At 38.4% G+C, this 21,874-nt stretch overlaps 1 protein-coding gene across 3 annotated transcripts in view; it reads right to left on the reverse strand.

Moving 5' to 3' along the window:
• The window catches only part of ANO3 (anoctamin 3), a 372,459-nt gene that overhangs the window by 152,879 nt on the left and 197,706 nt on the right, over positions 1–21,874 (reverse strand). For all 3 annotated transcript variants that reach the window (XM_055317544.1, XM_055317542.1, XM_055317541.1), the window contains 3 exons: positions 18,804–18,998; positions 17,721–17,792; positions 1,860–1,978 (listed from right to left, as the gene is read on the reverse strand). In XM_055317544.1, coding sequence (XP_055173519.1) covers positions 1,860–1,978; positions 17,721–17,792; positions 18,804–18,998 — 386 coding nt within the window. The remainder of the gene's footprint in view (positions 1–1,859; positions 1,979–17,720; positions 17,793–18,803; positions 18,999–21,874) is intronic.

Raw genomic sequence — 21,874 nt, forward strand, 5'->3', positions numbered from 1 at the left:
ATCCAGGTGACGCATGACATTGTTTTATATTTTGAGTCGTAGAAGTGCAACAGCAGAAAAATATGTATTTGGGCAGACTCAATAGGACGTTACACTAGCATTTCTTGGACTGAACAACTGTGATCTGTTACTATCATCACACACCATTCTCTTATTTTAAAAGCAAAAAAAATATGCATGCGGCCTTACCTATATAAGACTATAAATAAATCTTAAAAAAAAAGTTGTTTTTTTTTTAAGATTTATTCTTTTTTTAAGATTTATTTCTTTCTTTGAGAGACCGTGAGGAAGGGGAGGGGTAGACTCTCTGCTGAGTGCAGAGCCCAACACGGGGCTTGATCTCATGATCCTGAGACCACGACCAGAGCCGAAATCAAGGGTCGGCTGCTTAACTGACAGAGCCACCCAGGCGCCCCTTCACTACTTCTTAACTTTCAGATTCTACAGTTCAAGTCTAGTCAAAGTGAGACTGAAAAAATGGCTACTGTTGAGCAGAAATGAAATGCTGGGTATCACTGGTGGCACGTGGTGAATTCTAGAGAAGCAGATGAGATTCATTCTATTTAATCTTAGTTCATTTTTTAATTACTTGAAGGTCTTCTTATTGGTGCCATGGGCGTCTTGAGGAACAACATCTGCTTTTTCCTCAATACTTCTGATAGCTCCTCCTTCTCTCAGGTGACTTGGAACAATGGTTTACAGGTAGTAGAACATTCTAAACCCCATGTTGCTCAGACAGACACAGGGCGGCCGATGATGTGAACAGAGGGTAGATGAACCCCTGATTTGTAAAGATAACTGAAGAATTATTGGCACAAAATACTGACCCCATTTAACAAAACAAAGCAAAAGAGGAATGAAGAAATTTGACGCGAGTGTTTATGCCTACATCTATTTATTAAAGTCGGTCAAATTTATGATAGCAATATTTTAATTGTGCCATATTTCTTCTCTGACGCTGTGGTGGTGACTAATGAAGGGATTTGCATAATTAATCCAAGCCAAGCCAAATCAAACATTAGAGAAATAGAGGACTATTTTTCAAGGATGGGATGATTAGCCTTGCAGTGAGGATGAAGGTTAAGTCATTCCCTGTGTTAAGCTGCAAATTTCTTTTAGAAACACATTCCCACTTTAATCAATAGAAGAATAACGGAGGAGGGACTGGGCTTGGATTGAGCCAGAATTTGTCTTGGACCATATCAAAAGGGGATGGCATTTGGTGTTGAATGGCCAAACTCAGATGCTTTGAAGAGTTCACAAAATCATTTTGTTTGAGCAACGGTGGGATTGCTGCCGTCAGGGTTTTTTAAACCCAACTGTACCCAAGTTACGCATCTGCTGATGAACTGTAGTTTCAATGAGTTTCAGCTGCCAGGTTGTTACGAAAACCTGCCCCGTGGTCAGCGTGGACTCTGCTCTAAATGCTCTCATACGGTTATCTCACGCACCCATCAAACAATTCCATCGAGCAGACGACATAATCCAACTTAACAGATGAGGAAAACAAGGCCTAGTGCGTTTAATTAACCTTCTCACAAATAGTAGTAGAACCAGAGTTCAAATCTAGGTCTGTTCCGGGCTCTCCTGAAATCATGCTGCCTTTCAAAAAGTATGAAAAAATGAGGTAACAACCCCTTAATGGTTAATTTTATATTTCACATTGTTTTAAAAAAATATTTGATAACATAAATATGATGTCTACATACAACTTTCTACCTTTAAGTCCTTAACGACGCATATTAACTAACCCCTGTGCCCTCTTATCTTCTCCAGCACAAAATATGTTAATATTGAGAACTGAAAGATTTTAGAAATATTGCTTTCAAGTGACTTATTGATAGTTTAGTTGGTATTACCTTAGATAATTTTGCCTTGGATTCGGAATTATCTCTGGGAACAGAGTCTCTGATTAGCCGAGATCGGTCATAATTAGCATGTTCTGATTCATCCATGTAATCCTTATCTTTCCCTAGGGCTACAAAAGAGAAAGAGAAAATTATATCCACTTTTATCCTTCTGCCTTTTTGCTCTCTTTAAATGTACTAATCTCTCTTTTATTCATGCTTTCCCAAGGTTTAACCAAGTATAACTTTTCTCATGACCCATCCATCCAAAAAATAAGCAAAAAAAAAAAGGAAAAAAAGGCGGGGGGGAGGGGATAACATGAAAACTTCCCCGTTAGTGGATTAATACTGACACTACAGTAACTTTCATAAGAATCAAATACATCTCTGCTGTTTAATGGACTTAAACTTCTTTAAAACAAAATTAGAATCACGCAAACTCATCGTCTCTTTAGAACATGAAGATAAAGACATTACTTAGAACTCAATAGATTCCCAAGCATTAATTTGCTTAATTAAAATCTGTATTAACTTTGGGAATTTATTTTCTTAAAAGTTGGACAGTTTCCTAAATGCAAATTTGACCGAAGAGTGACAAGTCTGAGAACTCACATAAGCAATTCTAACAAACAGTATAAGAATTTTTTTTTATTTAATATTAGGGATTGTAAATGAAACTACAACTGCAAACAAGGAGAGAACACTGAAAATTAATTACCATTAGAATTATAAAAAGAGTAGGACCTTGTAAGAATATATGAACAATAAACAAGCTATAATCAACACAAGAAGCCTCTATGGTAGCTGTAGGTACAACCACGAACCGCTGACATATTTCACAAAACCTGTATTCCATATGATGGAAGTATGTCTTCAAATTCAAAAACAGCATCGTATATATTTAGCCTTTTCAAATAAGTGAAAATGCTTTGGAGAGTTATTTTATTCCATCTGTTGACACCTATCATAAATTTTGACATCAACAACTATGTACAATTCTTTAAAGATTTCAATCATTTAACTTAGTATTATAACACAAAAAATCATTTATGATATATGCACTAATAACTTTTATCAGTAATGCTTAAAACCTGCCATCACACATATTATGCCATGTGCAGCTACAGTATCAGAATCTTAGCAGTGGTAGGAATGAACTCTGGACACGTCATATTTTATCTTAGTATGTTATTAATTGTCAATTACATTAAAATGCTCTGAGCACCTAATATTCTCTTTAAAGATTTTATTTATTTATTCATGAGAGACACAGAGAGAGAGGCAGAGACACAGGCAGAGGGAGAAGTAGGTTCCCTGTGGAGGAGCCCAATGTGGGACTCGATCCCGGGACCCCCTGAGTCAAAGGCAGACGCTCAATGGCTGAGCCACCCAGGTACCCCTATGTTTACCTTTCTTATTGTTTTTCTTCAAATTATATAGAAGGATTCTTCTGTATGTAATAACAGCTTTCTTTTTTCCGTTTACTATTAGCGAGATTGCAAATTCCTGTTAATGTAATGTAAATTTATCTCTCCTGTCTTGTCTCTTAAAATGTTCCTACAGTGTTCCTGGGTTAGAAACAAGAAATCAATTAGATGCTTTTCCTGAATATAAAAATGTCTTAATGTAGTTTGTATTTTTTTTTGTTGTTGTTGTTGTTAAATAGGTATTTTTTTCTCACACTAACTTTATACACACTATTCCTGTAACCAATGTTTTTTTTTTCCTTTTTTTTCAGGTGGATAGCTAACAATTATTTAATTGTTATACGTATCAGGTATCCTTCATTCATTAAATAATATATTGAGCTAGTTCTACAGTGTTCCAGAGACTATTCTACTTTGAAGGTAGGAGGAAGCACAATGAACAAAAATCATCACCCTCATGAAGTTGATGGTGACAAAGAAAAGAACAAATGTAACTTTTATATATTAAATGATGATGTGGTTAATTAAAAAAAAAAAGAGGGCAGGGAGATTAACAGAGAGGGCTGCGATTTGCAATTCTAAATAAGATAGTTAAGGATGACCTCCCTTAAAGTAACCTGGAGCAAAGATGCCAAAATGGTGGGAAGAGCATCATAGGCAAAGGGTAAAGCAAGTGCAAAGGCCCTGAGGTGGGAACATGCCTTTCTTGTCTGATGACAGACAAATAGATTAGTGTGACTGGTGAGGAATGAACAAGAGTGAAGGTGGCAGGGTATCATGTTAAAGTAGCAATAGAGAAAGTAGGAGCATATCATGGAGGACTTGGGCCACTAGAATGATTTTGGTTTTCATCTTGAGTTAAAGAGTGCTATTGTGTGAATTTGAGCAGAGTGAATTTGAGCGGATTTTAACAAAATCAATCTGGGTGCTGACATGAAAATAGGCTGAAGGTGCCAAGGCCAGAGGCAAAGAAATCAGGTAGGAGTAATTGAAATAATGAGGTAGAGAGGTATGCTTTGGGTCAGGGTGGTATCGAGACTCAGGAATGGTCAACCTGAGGATGTATTTTTTAAGGGAAAACTAACAGAATTATATTGGATGTGACATTTAAAAGAGAAAAGTCAACGATAATTCCAATGTTTTTGGTCTGAGCACTGGGAAGGGTGTCATATTATTTTCACATATATTTTGATTAAATTGTTTAAAAGTACTGTTACTAGCCTTCCTTACCAGCAAGGAAATGTAGGCAGGTACCTAGGGTGTCACATTTGGTATGAGGCAGGACGAGAGCCCAGGAAATCTGGCCCTAAACCTTACATTCTTAGCTACTATTTAATATTGCCTCTTGTAGTATTGGAGGGATGATGATTTAGGAAACTTTGAAGCAATATAATATTAAGTTTTTAAAATATTTTATTTATTTATTCATGAGAGACAGAAAGAGAGAGAGAGAGAGAGAGAGAGAGAGAGAGAGGCAGAGACACAGGCAGAGGGAGAAGCAGGCCCCATGCAGGGAGCCCAACGTGGGACTCCATCCCAGGTCTCCAGGATCACGCCCTGGGCTGAAGGCGGTGCTAAACCGCTGAGCCAGCCAGGCTGCCCAATATTCAAAAATTAAAACAAAAACAACTGGGTCACGTAAATATTGCAATATATTTATTGAATGAAAAGGGATGGAATCTCTAATTATCAACATAGCTTTCTATCTTCCTTCAGCTGATGATGATGGAGATAAATATTAGCATCCCAACAGGTAAAGATAAAAATTGTCAACAGACAAGAAATAAAAAGTAAGGTAGATTTTATGAAAACTTACTTATTTTTATGTGGGTTAATATCTTCCATGGCCAAGAATTTAAAATTTAAAAGGTACTATTTTATGCTAGCACATGATTTTTCTTTGGCATCTTTCATTTCTAATAAGAATATCCATTGCCAACAAGACGTTAGAGAAATGATAATAGTCATTTGTTTTCTGTACCAATATAAATCAGCACATTTTTTGGAACACAGTGTGTTAATATGTTTTAAGAGCACACCTAGAGAGGGATCCTAAAGTCATCTAAAAGAAAAAAAAAAAGTTTCGTTCACAAGAATGTTCCCCAAGCCCATGGATAGAAACAATGAGAACTTTAATAAATAGCGACTCCATTCTTCCAGTTTACAGAGGCCAATATCCTGACTCCTCACTTTCTTTGACCTGATGTCTGATCCTTAAATAAATTTTGTTGACTGAGCACAAAATACTTTTTCTGCTTTGCTTTTACTTTCTAGCAGATCAGTTTCTAACATGCAATATGTTATTTTTATTTATTTATCCTCATTTATTACCTATTTCCCTCACCAAGGTATCTGTGGGTCAGTTTTTCGCTTTATTCATTTTTGTTGTCTTTTTTGTTCGCTGTTTTGTCCCTACCATCTAGAATAGGGTCTGACCTGTCTTTGCTATCCAGTAAAGATTTGTTGAATGCTTCCAAGGATTTAAACTCCTGTCTGACCTATCTTCAAATTACATCTAGAAACTGATCATTTATTAAAGTCATAGTTTCTTAATCCAAGCCACCACTATCTCTCGGTAGAAACCTGCAAGAGTCTCCTAATCAATCTTCCTGTTTCTGTTTTTTACTCCTACAACAGACCGAGTGGCCCTTTTAAAATTTACGTTAAATTACATTAAACTTCTACTCAGAACCTTCCAATACTTTGTAGCTCCAAGTAAAAGTCATATTTACATTATGGCACACTGGGCAAGCATCCTCAGGCCCCTTACTACCACTTCTCATCTCTGTCCTCTAACCTCACCCTCACTCCCTCCAGTCCAGCTGCACTAGGTTCCTTGGTGTGAAGTATGTTCTCACTGCAGAGCCCTTGCACTTGCTCCTTTCTCTGCCAGGGATGCTCAATCCCCGTTGCAGCCAGGGTTCTGTATCAGAGAGTCTTCCTCAACCACCATTTCTAAAATAGAACCTCCCATACTTCTCTGTCTCCTCAGAAGTTTTTATTACTTTTATTAGCACCTGACATAGAGTAACACGCACACACTCACACAAAACGTGCATGCGATATGTGTATGCATATATCAGCACTGGACACTAAGTTATAGCAGGGTATGGGCATATGTGTACATGTATATCATACAAATAAACACGTTGTCCATGCATATATTTGTGCTTTTATATAAGAAACAGAAAGAGCATCTATGTATCTATATGTACATATAACACAACTCAATAATGAAAAGACAACCCGGTTTAAAAAAGGGCTAAGGATCTGAATAGACATTTCTCCAATAAAGATGTACAGTGGCCAACAAACAGATGAAAAGATGCTCAACATCGTTATTTATCACGGACGTGTAAACCGAACCCAAGCCCACAATGAGACCACTTCACACCCACTTGGACGGCTATACTAGAAAAGATGGACAATAACAAGTGTTGGTGTGAATGTGGAGCTGTCAAGCCCTCAGAAACTGTGGATGGGAATGAAACATGCTGCGGGTGCTGGAGAAACCAATCTGGCAGTTCTTCCAAAGTTTTAACATAGTTTCCATATGATTCTCCACCCTACTCCCAGGTATGTATTCAAGAGAAATGAAAATATCAATTCACAAAATCTTATACACCAATGCTCATAGCAGCATTATTCGTAATAGCCAAAAACTATCCAAGTGTCCATCAACTGATGAATGGATAAATAACACATGACTTATCCATATAGTGGAATATTATCCAGCAATAAAAAGGAATGAAGTACCGATCAATGCTAAAACATGGATGAACCCTGGAAACATTAAGCTAAGTGAAAAATGCTGGTCATGAAAGACCAAATATTGTCTTTTGTGACTAGCATGAACTGTCCAGAATAATTTATAGAGGCAGAAAGTAAATGAGTGGCTACCTGAAGCTTGGGGGATTGAGGTAAGAAGAATAGGTGACTGCTCATAGGTATGAGGTCTTCTTTTGAGGTGATGAAAATATCCTAAAATTACAGTGATGGATATACGAAAAACCATTTCAGGTGCACACTTAAAATAGGTGAATCGTATGGTATGTGAATTATATCTCAATAAAGCTGCTACTGCTATATATATATATATATATATATATATATATATATATATATAACATGATTCCCAAACCTTAAAGAAAAATCATTTAATATGTTGAACCCAGGACCCCAACGTAGTGAAAAAACAGCTAATGATTTCAGAAAACCCAAATCAATCCTAGTTATGTCATTTATCAGCTTGAGGGCAGTGGGTCAGTTATGTTTTTTTAAATCTGAAAATCTGGAATAATAAAATCTTGCAACTCCTGTGTGATTTGTACATATAAGGTATTAAAGAAATACACATTCTCTTTCTTTAAGTTCACAACTCTAGTAATTAGGCATCTATAAAACCAATTATGTAATTTGGGACTGCAAAAAAGTCATATTTTCCACTTTAAAGCCTAGGTGGGCAGGAAACAACATGATTGACATGAATACGCCAATGGAAATTTAAAATTTAATTTACAAATCCTTTTTGAAATCATCAGTAATATAATTTATGATGAAAATTTTTGTTGAGTCAAGTGGGAATCCATGAACTCTTGCAAAGTTTGTGCGCAAACCAACATCAGCTCAAAACTCAAAGGGACCAATCAAGACAGCAGGCTCCTATGATTGCAGCATAAACCTTAGAGCCATCTCTCACACTGTAATTTTAATAGACAAATTATTCCAGCTCGATTCTTCTTTATTTTAATGCCATTTCATTACTTTGCTATATAGTAATATAACTGCTGGACCATCTGGAAATGGATGAGGTAACTGTTAGGCAATTTTAAGTATGTGTGAGTGATCTTATTAGTTGGCCACTACGGTGCAACCTTTCCATACATTGCTAATGATAGTGTGTTCCAGGATTGCCAGAGCACTTGGGGCTGAAGATTAAAATAAAGATAGTAATAGCTTAAAGTTATTTTTATTTTTTGTAATTTATATATAAATTTATATATACTAAAAACCATTGAGTGGGTGAATTGTACGGTATGTGAATTATATCTCAATAAAGCTATTATATTAAAAAAAAACCCACAAGATTCTCCAAGCTGAAAAAAAGATCATTTAATATGTTGAAGCAGGGAGATACAGTGAAAAGAGAACTAATGATGATTTTAGCAAACCTAAATTAATATTGCATATTATTAATTCAATATGCATCATCGTTGCATAATATTAATTATGCATAATTAATATAATTGCATATTAATGCAATCGATTATATGTAATATTAATTTATGTTAATTAATATGAATAGTAATACTTCCAACATACATTGTCTTATTTGCATCTCACGAAAACTCTTAATTCAAACAATCCTTACTCACATTATAAGAAAAAAATCAAACCATAGTATTGATATCTCCATTTCGTAAATCAGGAACCTGAGGCACGGATGGTGTACTTTTCTCCTGAGTGACAGAGTTAGTACCTGATATGACTGCTAGTAAGGTCCATGATTTTAAAAATTATTATTCCACTGAAGTTTCCTATGAAGAGTAAATCTAACGGCCCACATATGGTTTACTCAAGGGTTAGAGCAGGGTGATTATGAAGATCCGGACTTACTACTTCCTTGCAGTTCCTTTGCTGCCCACTTCTCCCAACACGAGCATTGCTCTCAAGCCCTGACACTAGCCAGTCACAGTGAGGGCACCACCAAAGCTGTATTCAGTCAACCCCACACCCAAGCAAATTTTGAAGGTAAATGCTTTCCACTGTGTCAGTGTGTCAGTGCTTACTCTATCCACATGCATTGTTCCACACATTCACCCAATCATCAATGATCCATCCATCGAGTAGACAGTGTGTACAGGTAACACGAATGAGACAGACACAGAGGGCAGTTATTATCATTCTAGTGAACTAGCCAAAGTGCTATAATAGAAATAATAATCGGATAATAGAAAGTAGGAAGCATCTAAATGGGCACTCCAGAGGACTTCCCATTAGGAATAATGTTAGAAAGGCATTCTCTTACTACTAAAAAGAGCCATAGCTATTAGGTCTTTAAATGCTCTGCAAAAGGTTTGCCAATACATCTTACATGAAAACGAGGAATGCCATTAGATTAGGTCTTCAGTGAGAACAAAAACACGGTACTGATTCCTAATGAGTGAGAAAACCCCAGCGATGAATGACATCACGGAAAGCAAAGTAGTAATGGAGAGCAGATTCTCCAAAGATACGTGTGTCAATATCCTCCTTGGCTTTCATCTGTTCATCTCTCCTTTCAGGGATCCTAAAACTACTCCTTGACAACCTACTATGTGCCAGGTACTGTTCTTGATTCTGGGCTGTCGGCACCAACAAGACTAAGCAAGTCTCTGTCCTCTGGAAATGGAAAGAGGGAAAAAATAAATAAATCTTGTAATTTCCAGTAATATCTCTTAAGTCAAGATCGGGAGACACAAAGTGAAGCTCATATTTCTATCAGCGTAGGGACTTGGGATAAGAGCAAAACTTATAATGAACAAAGAACACAAGAGGGCTGGGATGGCTCTAGCACTGTGAGTCAACGGAAGCGTTAGCGAATGCTCTAGAGCTAGAGCAGGGCCACATCTCTTAAGGCCTCTGAAGGCTACAGTTAGGAGTCTACTTCTGACAGGTAGTGGGAAACCAGGAGGGATGTGAGTAGAGAAATGATGATATTTAATTTTCCTTTTATGAAAGCTTCTGGTAACTGCTGTATGCAAAACAGACCATAAGGAGGCTAGGATGGGAGCAGAGACGATTAGGAAGTTATTATGCACATCTCCCCAGGGACGTGGCACATTGGACAACGGGTGGCAGTGGATATAGCACTTGCAGCAGCAAGTGCTGAGCAGTGTCAGATGCTGAACACAATTTGAAAAAAAAAATTGAGGCAAGAGGACTTATTTAATGGGCTTAGCTAACAAATGAAAAGATTTACAGCGACTGTGAGGCTGTCACAACTGGAAAACAACCCATTCTTTCAGTATAATTCCTCTATTTCTGTAATCTTGAAGAAGGTTGGCAACATCAATAAGAAGTTATTTTTTCCGCCATCTTAATGTGAAACGTTATTTGAAAGAAATATCAAAAACTATTGGAGATTATCTAATATTACAGGATGAAAGCAAAATTACCACGTACTCATTTGACCATCACTGTTTTAAGGAATAAAATGAACCCTCCACCAACCTGAACTTTTAAGCTCACAGAAGACAAATATCCGGCTGTGCCAACATAAATCAGATCCTAAAGGGACTCACTTCATAGCGTTAATGAAATGTTGATTTCACAAGACTGGGTAGATGTGCGTTTTAGTTGGCTGCACCCAAATTATGTTGGCCTTAACAAGCCCTGATTATTTCACTTTAAAGTTATCTGGGTTTATTGCAGCATAAGCTCCAGTTACTTGCTAATATGGATTTCTCTGTCCTTGTCACTTTACAGAACACCTGCAAGAGAGAGGGCGAGTGATAACACAGGGCTTCCAGGCCGACAGACCAGGGTATCGTCACATCGGGGTTTCAAGTCCCTTGTTACATGGATTGACACTTGCCAGAATAACTGTGTGTGTGTGTGTGTGTGTGTGTGTGTCTGTCTGTCTGTCTGTCTGTGTGGCTCCAGGCAAAAGATCAAATGGTGCTCTGGCTTTGTGAGCTGTCCTATGAAAAATAGAATTAGGTGCGCCTAGCTGGCTCAGTGGCTTGAGTGTGTGAGTCTTGACTTTGGCTCAGGCCATGATCTTAAGGTTGTGAGATGGAGCCCGTATGGGGCTCCACCGTCAGTGGGCAGTCTGGTTGAGGATTTCTCTCTCTCCCTTTCCCCCTCCCCAAGCTTTCACTCTTTATCTCTTTAAAATAAATAAATCAATCTTAAAAAAAAAAAAAAAGAATTAAAGGCTCACAGATGGCAAAATAAAGAAGGAAGAAAACCAAACAATGAAATTCTAAACCTCCCAACCTGATTAGCCTTATGCAACCAATCATCACCCAAATATATTTTACTATGCAGTGTTACCCCCATCTTTCACTGCTCGCAGCCCCATACTTATTAACATCGCAGAGCTAGTGTTCTATGGACACCACTAACCACCTCTCCCCTCCATGGACTGTGTTCCTACTGGGATGATTGAGGGAGAAGATGAGGGGCTAAGACCTCCTAGATTAGGATTTCAATTCTTCCTTGGCTAGATGTATGGCATTTAGCAAGTTATCCTATCTTGGCCAATCAGGTTCCTCAGCTAAAAAGAAAAGAGGCTAATAATAGTACCTAACTAAAAAAAAAAACTGTTATGAGAATTAAGTGAAATAAGGCAGGTAGAGAGTGTGTAATAAGTGTTCAGTAAATTATTGTTATTCCACTCTGTCATAAAAAAAAATCACATTTTAGTGATAATAGAAACAGTTGGTTGGGGAAGATATCTCTGAGCCCAGCAAAACTTGAGGTGCAAGATAAGCTTAATGAGTGAGTGAATAAAGCAATGAACAAATATTTGTCAAACCTCTATGATGTTGTGCTAGGAGTGTGATGGAGTTGTGCCTCTTTATTTAATTTAAATAAATTAATTTAATTTAATTTAAAATTAATTTTTTAATTTAAGTCTTGCAAAGCATGGATCATTAATTCCAATTAATAAATGGGATTACCAAGGCTCAGAGTGGTTAATAATATGCCACAGTCACACAGCTAGTAGATACAAGAATGAGAATTTGACTAATGTCTGGCAGGGAAAACAGCATTTCATCCATAATACACTACAAATCCTGCTAGGCAATCTTACTAGAAATGTCCAGCTCTGAGTCAACAGAACCACCAGGAGTGTTCCTTCCCCCGTAGCTATCACTTTCAACAATGAGCTATACTCAACCTCAATGGAACACGGGCTACCTGTAGCTAACTCTGCGATAGCACTGACAGTCTCATGGGGCAAACTACTTTGAACTACTCAAAGTAGTTCACTGTAAAAAAAAAAAAAAAAAAAAAAAAAAGAAACAAAACAAAATAAAGGAGGGTGCCTGGGTGGCCCAGTCAGTTGAGCATCCACCTGATTTTGGCTCAGGTCATAATCTCAGGGGTATGACATCGAGCCTCACAATGGGCTCCACACTCAGCAAGGATTCTCTCTCTCCCCCTCCCTCTACTCCTCCCTCACACTCATGTGATTCTCTCTCTCTGTCTCTTAAGAAAAAGCCATTAACTAGATGCATCAGTCAGGTTTCAAAAACTGTATTAGAGCCTGCTGGTACTTGGAAACTCTCATGCATTAACCAACCCAACGGTAGAAGCTGGCAGTCTGCACTCTAAAAGCAAAATTAGAAAATGCAACTTCATTGAATTTAAAAGAGAGTATGTATTGCTAAAACACTCATGCTTTATTTAATTGCACTCTTGGTATATTTGACACCGTTTTGCTTGATCTATTCTCAAAGAAGATAAAATCATATCCATTTTAGATATGTGGCTGCCTCTAAATGAGTACTTTTCAGCCAGGTGTTACATCCAGATGGATTCCTGGAACACCTGCTGATACCACAGTCAGCCAGAGCTTCATTCTCACCTTCACTGTAAAGGCAAATACCTCAGGTGTGGATGCTTTAACCTCTTGGGAAGCTGTGATGGTTCCCTAAATTGAATGAATGGTAGATTGAGGCTGGGGGTGCTAAAGTGTTGACTATGAGGTACGATGCCTGAAGAGGTAGGAAGACAGGTCAAGTGTGGCGGATGATTGGGACATACTGGAAGGATGAGGAGAGAAACACCCATGGAGTGAGGATGCCCAATTACATTAAGCATTTAGAGAAAATGTCAACACTTACGATGGCACTATCACAATTTTTTTTACTTTCAAAAATAAGATGCATAGAACTGAATGGAAAGGCTTGTAAGACCGGAGTCATTGTGAGGCTATTAACCAGTATTAATTTGGGAGAATTATTAATGAAAGGTGCTATGCAAACTATGTCACTTGTATGGTATTTCAGACAAGGTTTTTGTGCTTATTTTTGTCTTCTTATCAGAAAACAACAATAGTAACCTCTTCCAGAATTAATTAGCATGGAAAAGACCTTTGTACTCTGATTGACTATATTTGTTCTGACGAAATGTTCTCTTTGATATCGATGTTGTATATGAAATGAACCTGCCGGTGGCTGTCTTCCTTTAATTAGGAAACTTAATACGCCAGCACTGTCTCGATGCCACACACACAAAAGTGAATATTTAAGAAACATGACTAATTTGCAGTAATTCAGAGTGCTATCATAAATAACACAGCTCATTGTTTAAAAAATTATGAAAAAGTACCTTAACAATGTCCTCAGAGAGAAATCAAGATACATGTTTTAGGCTAGAAATTCTTAATTCTGGCTACATTCAATGTTGGCCTGGGGTTATAGTTAAAAGTATGGATCCTGATTTTAATCCTCAGACCAAGTAAAATTGATTTTCAGGAGCTGGGACCCAGAGAGTTTTAAGAGCTCCCGGGTGACTTGAATGTGTAGCCAGAGTTGAGAACCACTGAAGTAGGCGATGCTGCCAGGCCACCAATATGTTCACTACTGAAAACTCAGGATGAACCTTCTGAATGCTATAAGCAAATTCACTCTCAGGTTTAAAATAAGTGTTACAATAGGTTAATGCCACTTTTTGATCAATTCTGGCTTTATTTTCTTTCTATTCAGTTTATGAAAAAGAGAAGTCCCAGTTCAAAGGCATTGCCCATGCACAAGTCCAGCCAGCCACAGATCTGAAGGCAAATCTTGCTCAAATGAAGTAAATCTTGGGTGACAGTAGCAAAAAGCAAAAGGGAAGGCTGAGCAAACTTGTCTCTGCTACAGGAAAAATAAAAATTATATTGACTACCAACTGAGGGTCAGGATAGAACCTTTCAATATTACTGTTATTCCAAATACTAGGTGATTATTAACCAGTTTCGAGTTTCAGTTTTAAAAACTCTCCATTGAATTGTGTACTAGTTTGACTGAAATAAGAGCAATTTTCCCTACCTATGAAAAATTCTGATGTGAGTTTTTTCTTTACATATTCTTATTATATAATATTTATATATGTTGTTTCGAGAAAAAAAATATAGACAAATAACCTTATTGTGTGAAGCTATGCATTCTTAGCTAGCATACTGAAATATTTATTTCTACCTCTTTTCTAATACATTTTCAACAAAAATGAGGGGAGCCCTACATTTACATTTAAGCTATTTTTTCCCCACTCAGCAACATGCCACGAAAGGTCCAATAGTACAGTTACAAGAATATTCAACTTCTTTCCATTCTTAAGTTTGATGATTATTATCAAGAAAACTGTCAGGGAAAATATTTTTCATTTCTGATATTATTTTTTTCGAATAGAATTTTAAATGAAAAATCGAATACGGAGTCTCTAAAGTAAGTGTTCTACAGGTTTCATCCTTTGGCTCATACAATAAAATATCTCATTGAAGAGCTGGGTGTCATCAACTTGTTGGTAAATAAAGAAAGTTCGAGATGGCTGAATGAGTTTTCAAGTATATTTGCCATCCCTTGCTCTAAAGACGTCATTATCATGATAATAAATCACTTTCAAAAAGTATCTTCCTACAATAATTTTCTAGAAGGCAAAATTCTGATGTAAGAGTGTTAACTGATACAGTAGCTTAGTCTAGATTTTTTTGCAGTCAGGAAGACGGTGAACCTCTTTAGCCAAATCCTAAAGATGCCTGGGCTCAAAGGTGGTAGATAAGCACAGGAGTGAGAGTCAGAGGTGAAAACCTGAAGAAAACTGAAGGTCTGACAATACAATATGCAAACACAAACTTTTTCTCTGAAGAAATTCAAAGTGCGGGAGCACTCTGCATGTGCGAGTCAGCTCTCTGGAATACGGTTTTCAATCCGACATTGGGTGCATCACCTAAGTGATGGCTCCTTAACCATTTATTCGTGAAATCTTTCCTTTCCTGAGACTCGTGCATGTACCTAGAACTCTGAGTCAGCCTTCTTCTTGTTGTATTCTTAAATGTAAACAGATGACCAAGGATCACCAGAAACGGTTGGAAATTCTACAGCCTAAAAGACAATGACTAATTGAAGCAGGCCAAAAAAAATGGATCCCTGGAACAACAGGATAAACTTCAAAAGCAAAGGAAAACTTAAGACAGTCACAAGTGTAATTAGAGAGATTAGAGAGGTTGTGTTGATGACATGCAATAGGATGTTCTGGAAAAGTTACATCAATATACATACATGATCTCATCTTCTCCTCAACACACACACACACACACACACACACACACACACACACAAATAAAAAGTCATTTGGAAGAAAAGTGCAGGAAATCTTCCAGAACTGAGGCAGAAATCAAAACCATGAGATGAAAGAAAATGTACACACATGCATGCACACACACTTAAACATAAAGCTGTATGATTCTGTTACAAAAATAAAGATAATAAAAATGCACAGAGAGAAGAAAAAAAATCAATGACAAAGGAACAAGAATCAGACAACAATTGGGCTTTTAACAGTAACAATGGATGCTGGATGAAAAGTGAATCCAGTTTCCAGGTTTCCAGGAAAATTATTTTTAACCTAGGACTTTATAACCAAGCAAATACAATGAAGTGTAAGAGTGAACTGACGTCGTCTCAGACATACAATAACTTACAACGTTTGCATCACATCTGAGCCTTCAGAGGTAGCTGCTTAAGGATATGCTCTGGAAAATATGAGACTGAAAACTGAGAAAGAGGAGTATGCGGGACAGTAGAAACTGGAACTAACCCAGACATCTAATGAAAAGTCACCAGTGAGAATGGGGAAAATTAACAAGGCAGGAAACAACAAATGTTGGAGAGGATGCGGAGAAAAGGGAACCCTCTTACACTGTTGGTGGGAATGTGAACTGGTGCAGCCACTCTGGAAAACTGTGTGGAGGTTCCTCAAAGAATTAAAAATAGACCTGCCCTACGACCCAGCAATTGCACTGTTAGGGATTTACCCCGAAGATTCAGATGCAATGAAACGCCGGGGCACCTGCACCCCCATGTTTCTAGCAGCCATGTCCACAATAGCCAAACTGTGGAAGGAGCCTCGGTGCCCATCGAAAGATGAATGGATAAAGAAGATGTGGTCTATGTATACAATGGAATATTCCTCAGCCATTAGAAACAACAAATACCCACCATTTGCTTCAACGTGGATGGAACTGGAGGGTATTATGCTGAGTGAAGTAAGTCAATCGGAGAAGGACAAACAGTGTATGTTCTCACTTATTTGGGGAATATGAATAATAGTGAAGGGGAATATAAGGGAAAAGTCAGTGAACACCAAGAATTTCTTAAGGAAGAAGAATGAGGTAAAGGATATAAAAGTTAGAATCTGGAACATATGGGAATACTTAGAAGATGAGATATTTTCTCCTCACTAGAAAAAAAAATAGATAATCTAGGAAAATGAAACTAACAAAAGTTTGTGGTATAAGCAAGAAAGTAAGTTTAGTGTGGCATGATTCTGGGTAATCTATATTTTGATGGAGGGTTCGAAAGGGGAATCGATGTGACCTCAATTCTGGGACTATTCAAGACTGGCACAGGGGTCATAACAACTTGGAACTGTAGAAGACGATGTGATCCTATAAGTGCCAGAAGCCTTATTTTCATAGAAGTGCCACATTTGCCAAGTATAGAGTCAAAAGATAGTGTTAAAATGTGATAGAACATGACATATTGGTGTAAATATACTACTTAAAGCTACAAATTTAATCGGGAGAGAGGTTTAAAATTTTAAATTGCAATATAACTATGAAAAATTGAAGGGTTATGCACATAAGCTAAATCTTCATCTAACGCCACAGGGGATCAACAGGTACTGCTGGTATTTAATAAATCTAGAAACAGTGGTATTAATGTGCTTATTCATAGAGAATTCAAGGAAATTTCCAAAAGCTCAACAGCAAAAAGTGTTAAAAACTTTTGGTAATAAGATTGTTGTTCATTACAAATCTTCTTATGTTACTTGAATTTCAAACTGTACATGAAATACCTTAATCATTTTAACCTGAGAATATTATACTCACCCATCAAATATTAAAGACCAAATGTGTGGGTTTTTCTTTTTTCTTTCTTTTTTTTGTTTTGTTTTGTTTTGTTTTCTTAAAAAATTATTCTGGGGCAGCCCAGGTGACTTAGCCGTCTAGCACTGCCTTCAACCCAGGGCGTGATCCTGGAGACCCGGGATCGAGTCCCACGTCGGGCTCCCTGCAGGGAGCCTGCTTCTCCCTCTGCCTGTGTCTCTGCCTCTCTCTCTCTCTCTCTCTCTGGGTCTCTCATGAATAAATAAATAAAATCTTTTAAAAAAAATTATTCTAGGTTTGAAGAAGACAGTTTTTCTTTGGAGAGGCTGTAAAGGAATAAGGAAATACTAGAAATCAACTTACCCAAGCAGAAATCACTGAGGTCAGCAAAAGAGCATTTGAGCACAGAGTCTTTTTTATCCTCCTCAGCATTAACTGGGGAGAAAAAAAAAAAAAAAAAAAAGAAAAGAAATTTGTAGTTCTGGAAAGAAAAAGATTAAAATCACTTAGAAAAATGACCATCGTGACTGATGGCCAAATGATGGCCAAACAAAGAAATTTTCGAAGTTAATGAGTTGAAATTAGTTATTTAAAATTTTACTCAGTCAGGGCAAGATACATCTCTATTATATCTTAATACCTTCATCCTCTTGAGTAATTAGGCACTTTGTTATTGGACATGGATGTAAGCTATTATTCATAATTGGCAGTAATTTCATGGTATTATTGAAAAGAGAATCTTGGCATTTTCAAGTGATCCAGAGGAAGAAACCCCAGGGAATCATGAAGTAATGCATTCTCATGAGACAAAGAAAGCAACCCAGAGAGGGATGGGAGACACACGCCATCCTCTGAACGACAGGGGGCCTGGTTGTATTTTGACTCTTGGCTTTTGTGAAAACGAGATAATGATATCTCAGACGGGCATGTGTGTAGGAAGGCGCCCAGGGCAGCCACAAAGTGTCATCAGTGTGGCACCTAGCTGGCACTTCCCTGTATTTCGGCTCTTGTGTTGCCTAAGGCTTCAGGGATAGCAGTAGATTGCTAACACTTGTCCAACCATATCTTTGTGCAGCCAAACCTTCACTGCTATTGTCAATATTATTTAAAGTCTTTGGTCTTCCCTTTTAGGAAACCGAGTTTGTTATGGCTGACACAATTCTACTCAGTTACCGGTTATAGCTTCTCACCAGAAATGATAATGAGCCAGCAAACAGAAAATACCAGGTCTGGGTTCCCCCAAGGTTGGCTTCTTTCAAGGCAAGAAAGGAGTGGAAACACATCTGGTCAACAAATGGCCTTCTGTCTGACTGGTGTACCGTTCTCCTTTCTATGCCAGCCTTCCTGCTAGCGAGCTCTATAAATACTAGCAAAATGGATGAAGGAATGGTTTGAGAACACTTACTCTTTGCAAGTTGAACAAGAAAACCAGGAATAGCTGCTCACCTGGCTCTGCTTTGCCAGCGGAGAGTAAAGTTACCGAAGTGGGAGCCTGAGACTCACTCTCCGTTGACTGAAAGAGTGAGGCCGATTGGCTCAAGCTCTTTGAGTAAGCATAGCTCTGGGCGAGGCAAGGCAGGGATCTCCTGGACGGTTTCAATGAAGTTTCCTTTGTTATCTCGCTCTTGCTTACATTCATACCTGCGAATTCAGAAGGGTGAGTTTTAGAAGAAAGAAATCATCAGCAAAGGTCAACGAATAATTCTAATTCTTGTGATGGCTCTTTCAGGAAAGTACTCTTGAAAAGCACCACCCAGGGACTAGAACTCATTGAGTTAGTTTTGTTTATATTTTGTCAGGGAAGGTGAGGATTTTGTCAAATAGTTCTGAGAAATAAACAGCTTCTCTTACAGTTGACCTCTCACCATTTTTAAAGGCTTCTGTAAAAAAAAAAAAAAAAAAGCTCAAGTGGTTAAGTTCATTTAGGAATTTACGAGAACAATCATTTGGATTGTCTTTGAATAAATCTAACCATTTAGATTTCTAAGTAGCAAAATAAATGAAGCTTAATACATGAACATTTGAACTACTATTTACTATATGGAACCCTTCTTTTTATAGTCTATTTTCCCTCAAACACACATACTACATTTGATTTTCCAACCGTCTTACAAAGCAGGTATTGTTACTTCTATTAGCTGCAAGGAACTGAGACTTAGAGTGGAAAAGTGACATGACTTATGTCACACAGATAAATAAGCAGAAAGGGGTTTATATTCCAAGCTAAAACCACCACATCAAGGTGCATCTATAAGTTAGTTCGAAACTCCTGGATACCATCCATTCACCCCCAGATTTACAGACACTGAAATGTAAAGAACCTTTAGCAAGGTCCATACCAGTAGAGGGCAAGACACAGAAAGAACATAGCTAAGGGAACACCTGTTCCTACCAGTCAAGAAAACGAATTTACCTTAAGGACTCATGTGAAAAAAAAAAAAATAGAATGAATTCTGAAAATGCGACCAGTAAACTGTTAGAAGAATTTTTAGAAGATGTATAGCAAGAATATTGTGACCTAATGGATTTCACATCATGTCCCTAAGAAGGAGAAATTAAGACAAATGTAGTAGTCTGACTCCTGTTAAAATCTCAAGATGAATTTTGTGGTTTAGTAAAACTGTAAAATTTGATGGCCCGAGACTGGGTAGTGTCTCCGGATGCCATCTGACTTGACAAAATCTAAACACACGTTCCTATAATAGTAGATATAAACCGAAGCATATTTATCTAAATAATATGCATGGGGAGGGGAAGCATAAATGCACACAGAGTTTTCTTCCCTTCCTTGTCAAAATCAGCGTAGGAATCAAGGAATCAAGGAATCAAAGGAACGTCTCTGACCTGTTGCTTGAATGTGCCCTTTTCAGCGGAGGTTACGACTAGTGATGACAGCACCATTCACTGTGTGCCTACCGTGTCAGGAGCATCCTGTATGTTAGCAAGGATTCTCGTATCAGTCCTGTCCTGACCTCCCATCCCCACTTACATGTGCGAATCTTGAGACCCAAACCACGTAAGTACCCTGTCTCACATGCAGAAAGTTCTAGAGCCTGGAACAAACCAGGCCCATCTGACTGCAAGGTCTCTGCTCCTTGCCATAAAACATGTGACTTCTCGGTTTACTCCCAAATTTATAACAGTTTGGTCTTCACTCATTTTTCAGTTTTACCCTCGCTTTGAACAAGGAAAAGTATGTCTCTTGTATTGGAGTCCTTGTGGAATAGGGATGGCTATTGCAGATGAGCAATCTTTTTTTTTTTTTTTTTTTTTTTTTTTTTGATTTACAAAGGGGTGGGCAGGGCTAAGAGAAACGAGTAAAGGTTGACAACGTTCTTACAGCTCCCAAGGGCCAGAAACCTTTGTCGCCCTTGGGTTGCAGACGTCAGAGGCCTGAGACAGTCAGGGCTGGGGCTGAGGGAGCCTGAGCCCGCCCAGGCGCTGAGGAGCAGAATGCAGCCTGGGGAACACCATGGAAGGGCAAGGAGGGAGCCAGGCAAGAGCCCAAGCTCTTTTTTGTCCATTTCTAACCTGCTGCTATTCCCCAACTGGTCAAATCTAAACAGTAGCTAGAGGTCATGCGGGCCTGCGGTTGTTGTAGTCCATAGACACCAGCTTCCTGGGAGTGACAAGGTGGCGAGTGGTGCAGGAGGGACTTGGAGGGATGAACGAAGATTATTCACTACACACATGCACATGCAGTTCTTTTGTTTTTGTTTCTATTTCGGTGACCCCCAGTCTAGTTTATTAAAAAATGTGTGGACTAAGTTGCACCAACAGAAGTAGCCCCTCCTCTGCCCTCTAACCCCCCCTGCCTGTACCCTACACCCATGCACTCCCCGCCAGGGTTGTGGTGCCTCTCTGGGCACAGCCTCAGGGGGCGGGGCAGCAGGGTCTCTAGAACCCTGGCTGCTCCCCACCCCAGGTCCCTGATAGATTTAATGCCCTTAAGCAAAAGAAAGCACCGATCCTCTGCTCCTAGATCCCCACCCCCCTGCCCCAGCCCTGGCCCTCGCCCCCCACCTGGGGCTGCTCCACCAATTCCCACCACCCTCGAGGACAGAAAGTGATATTATGCACTTTTACCATTAGAGAATAAAATTTTGAGGTGGTGGGGTCTTGGGGGGTCATAAATTGTATGTGTTCTAAGAAATGTACTCTAAGATGTTTATAATTAAACACGGAAAAGGCAACTACTGACTTTATTGTACTTTTGATTGGCTTGCTCTGTGCAAGAGACGAAAGTGAACGATACACGCTCAGCCTTTAAACAAGAGTAATTAGTAGAATCAAAACGTATCTCACTCGATTAAAACGTATTAGGATGAAGAAGCAGAGCTCCGATAAACCTAATGCAAGACAGAGCGCTGTAGGGGAGGCACCGCGTTACGAAGGGGCTTAGAAATTGGTGAAATGTATTTCAAAAGTCCTGAAGGTGAAATGAGAGCCCTCGTTTTTATCTTTATCTGTGTGTGCTCTTCTCTCATTGCCAAGTCACATTTTCTGTGCTGCATGAC

The sequence above is a fragment of the Nyctereutes procyonoides genome, unplaced genomic scaffold (genome assembly GCF_905146905.1).
Source record: "Nyctereutes procyonoides isolate TBG_1078 unplaced genomic scaffold, NYPRO_anot_genome, whole genome shotgun sequence".
NCBI lineage: Eukaryota > Metazoa > Chordata > Mammalia > Carnivora > Canidae > Nyctereutes > Nyctereutes procyonoides.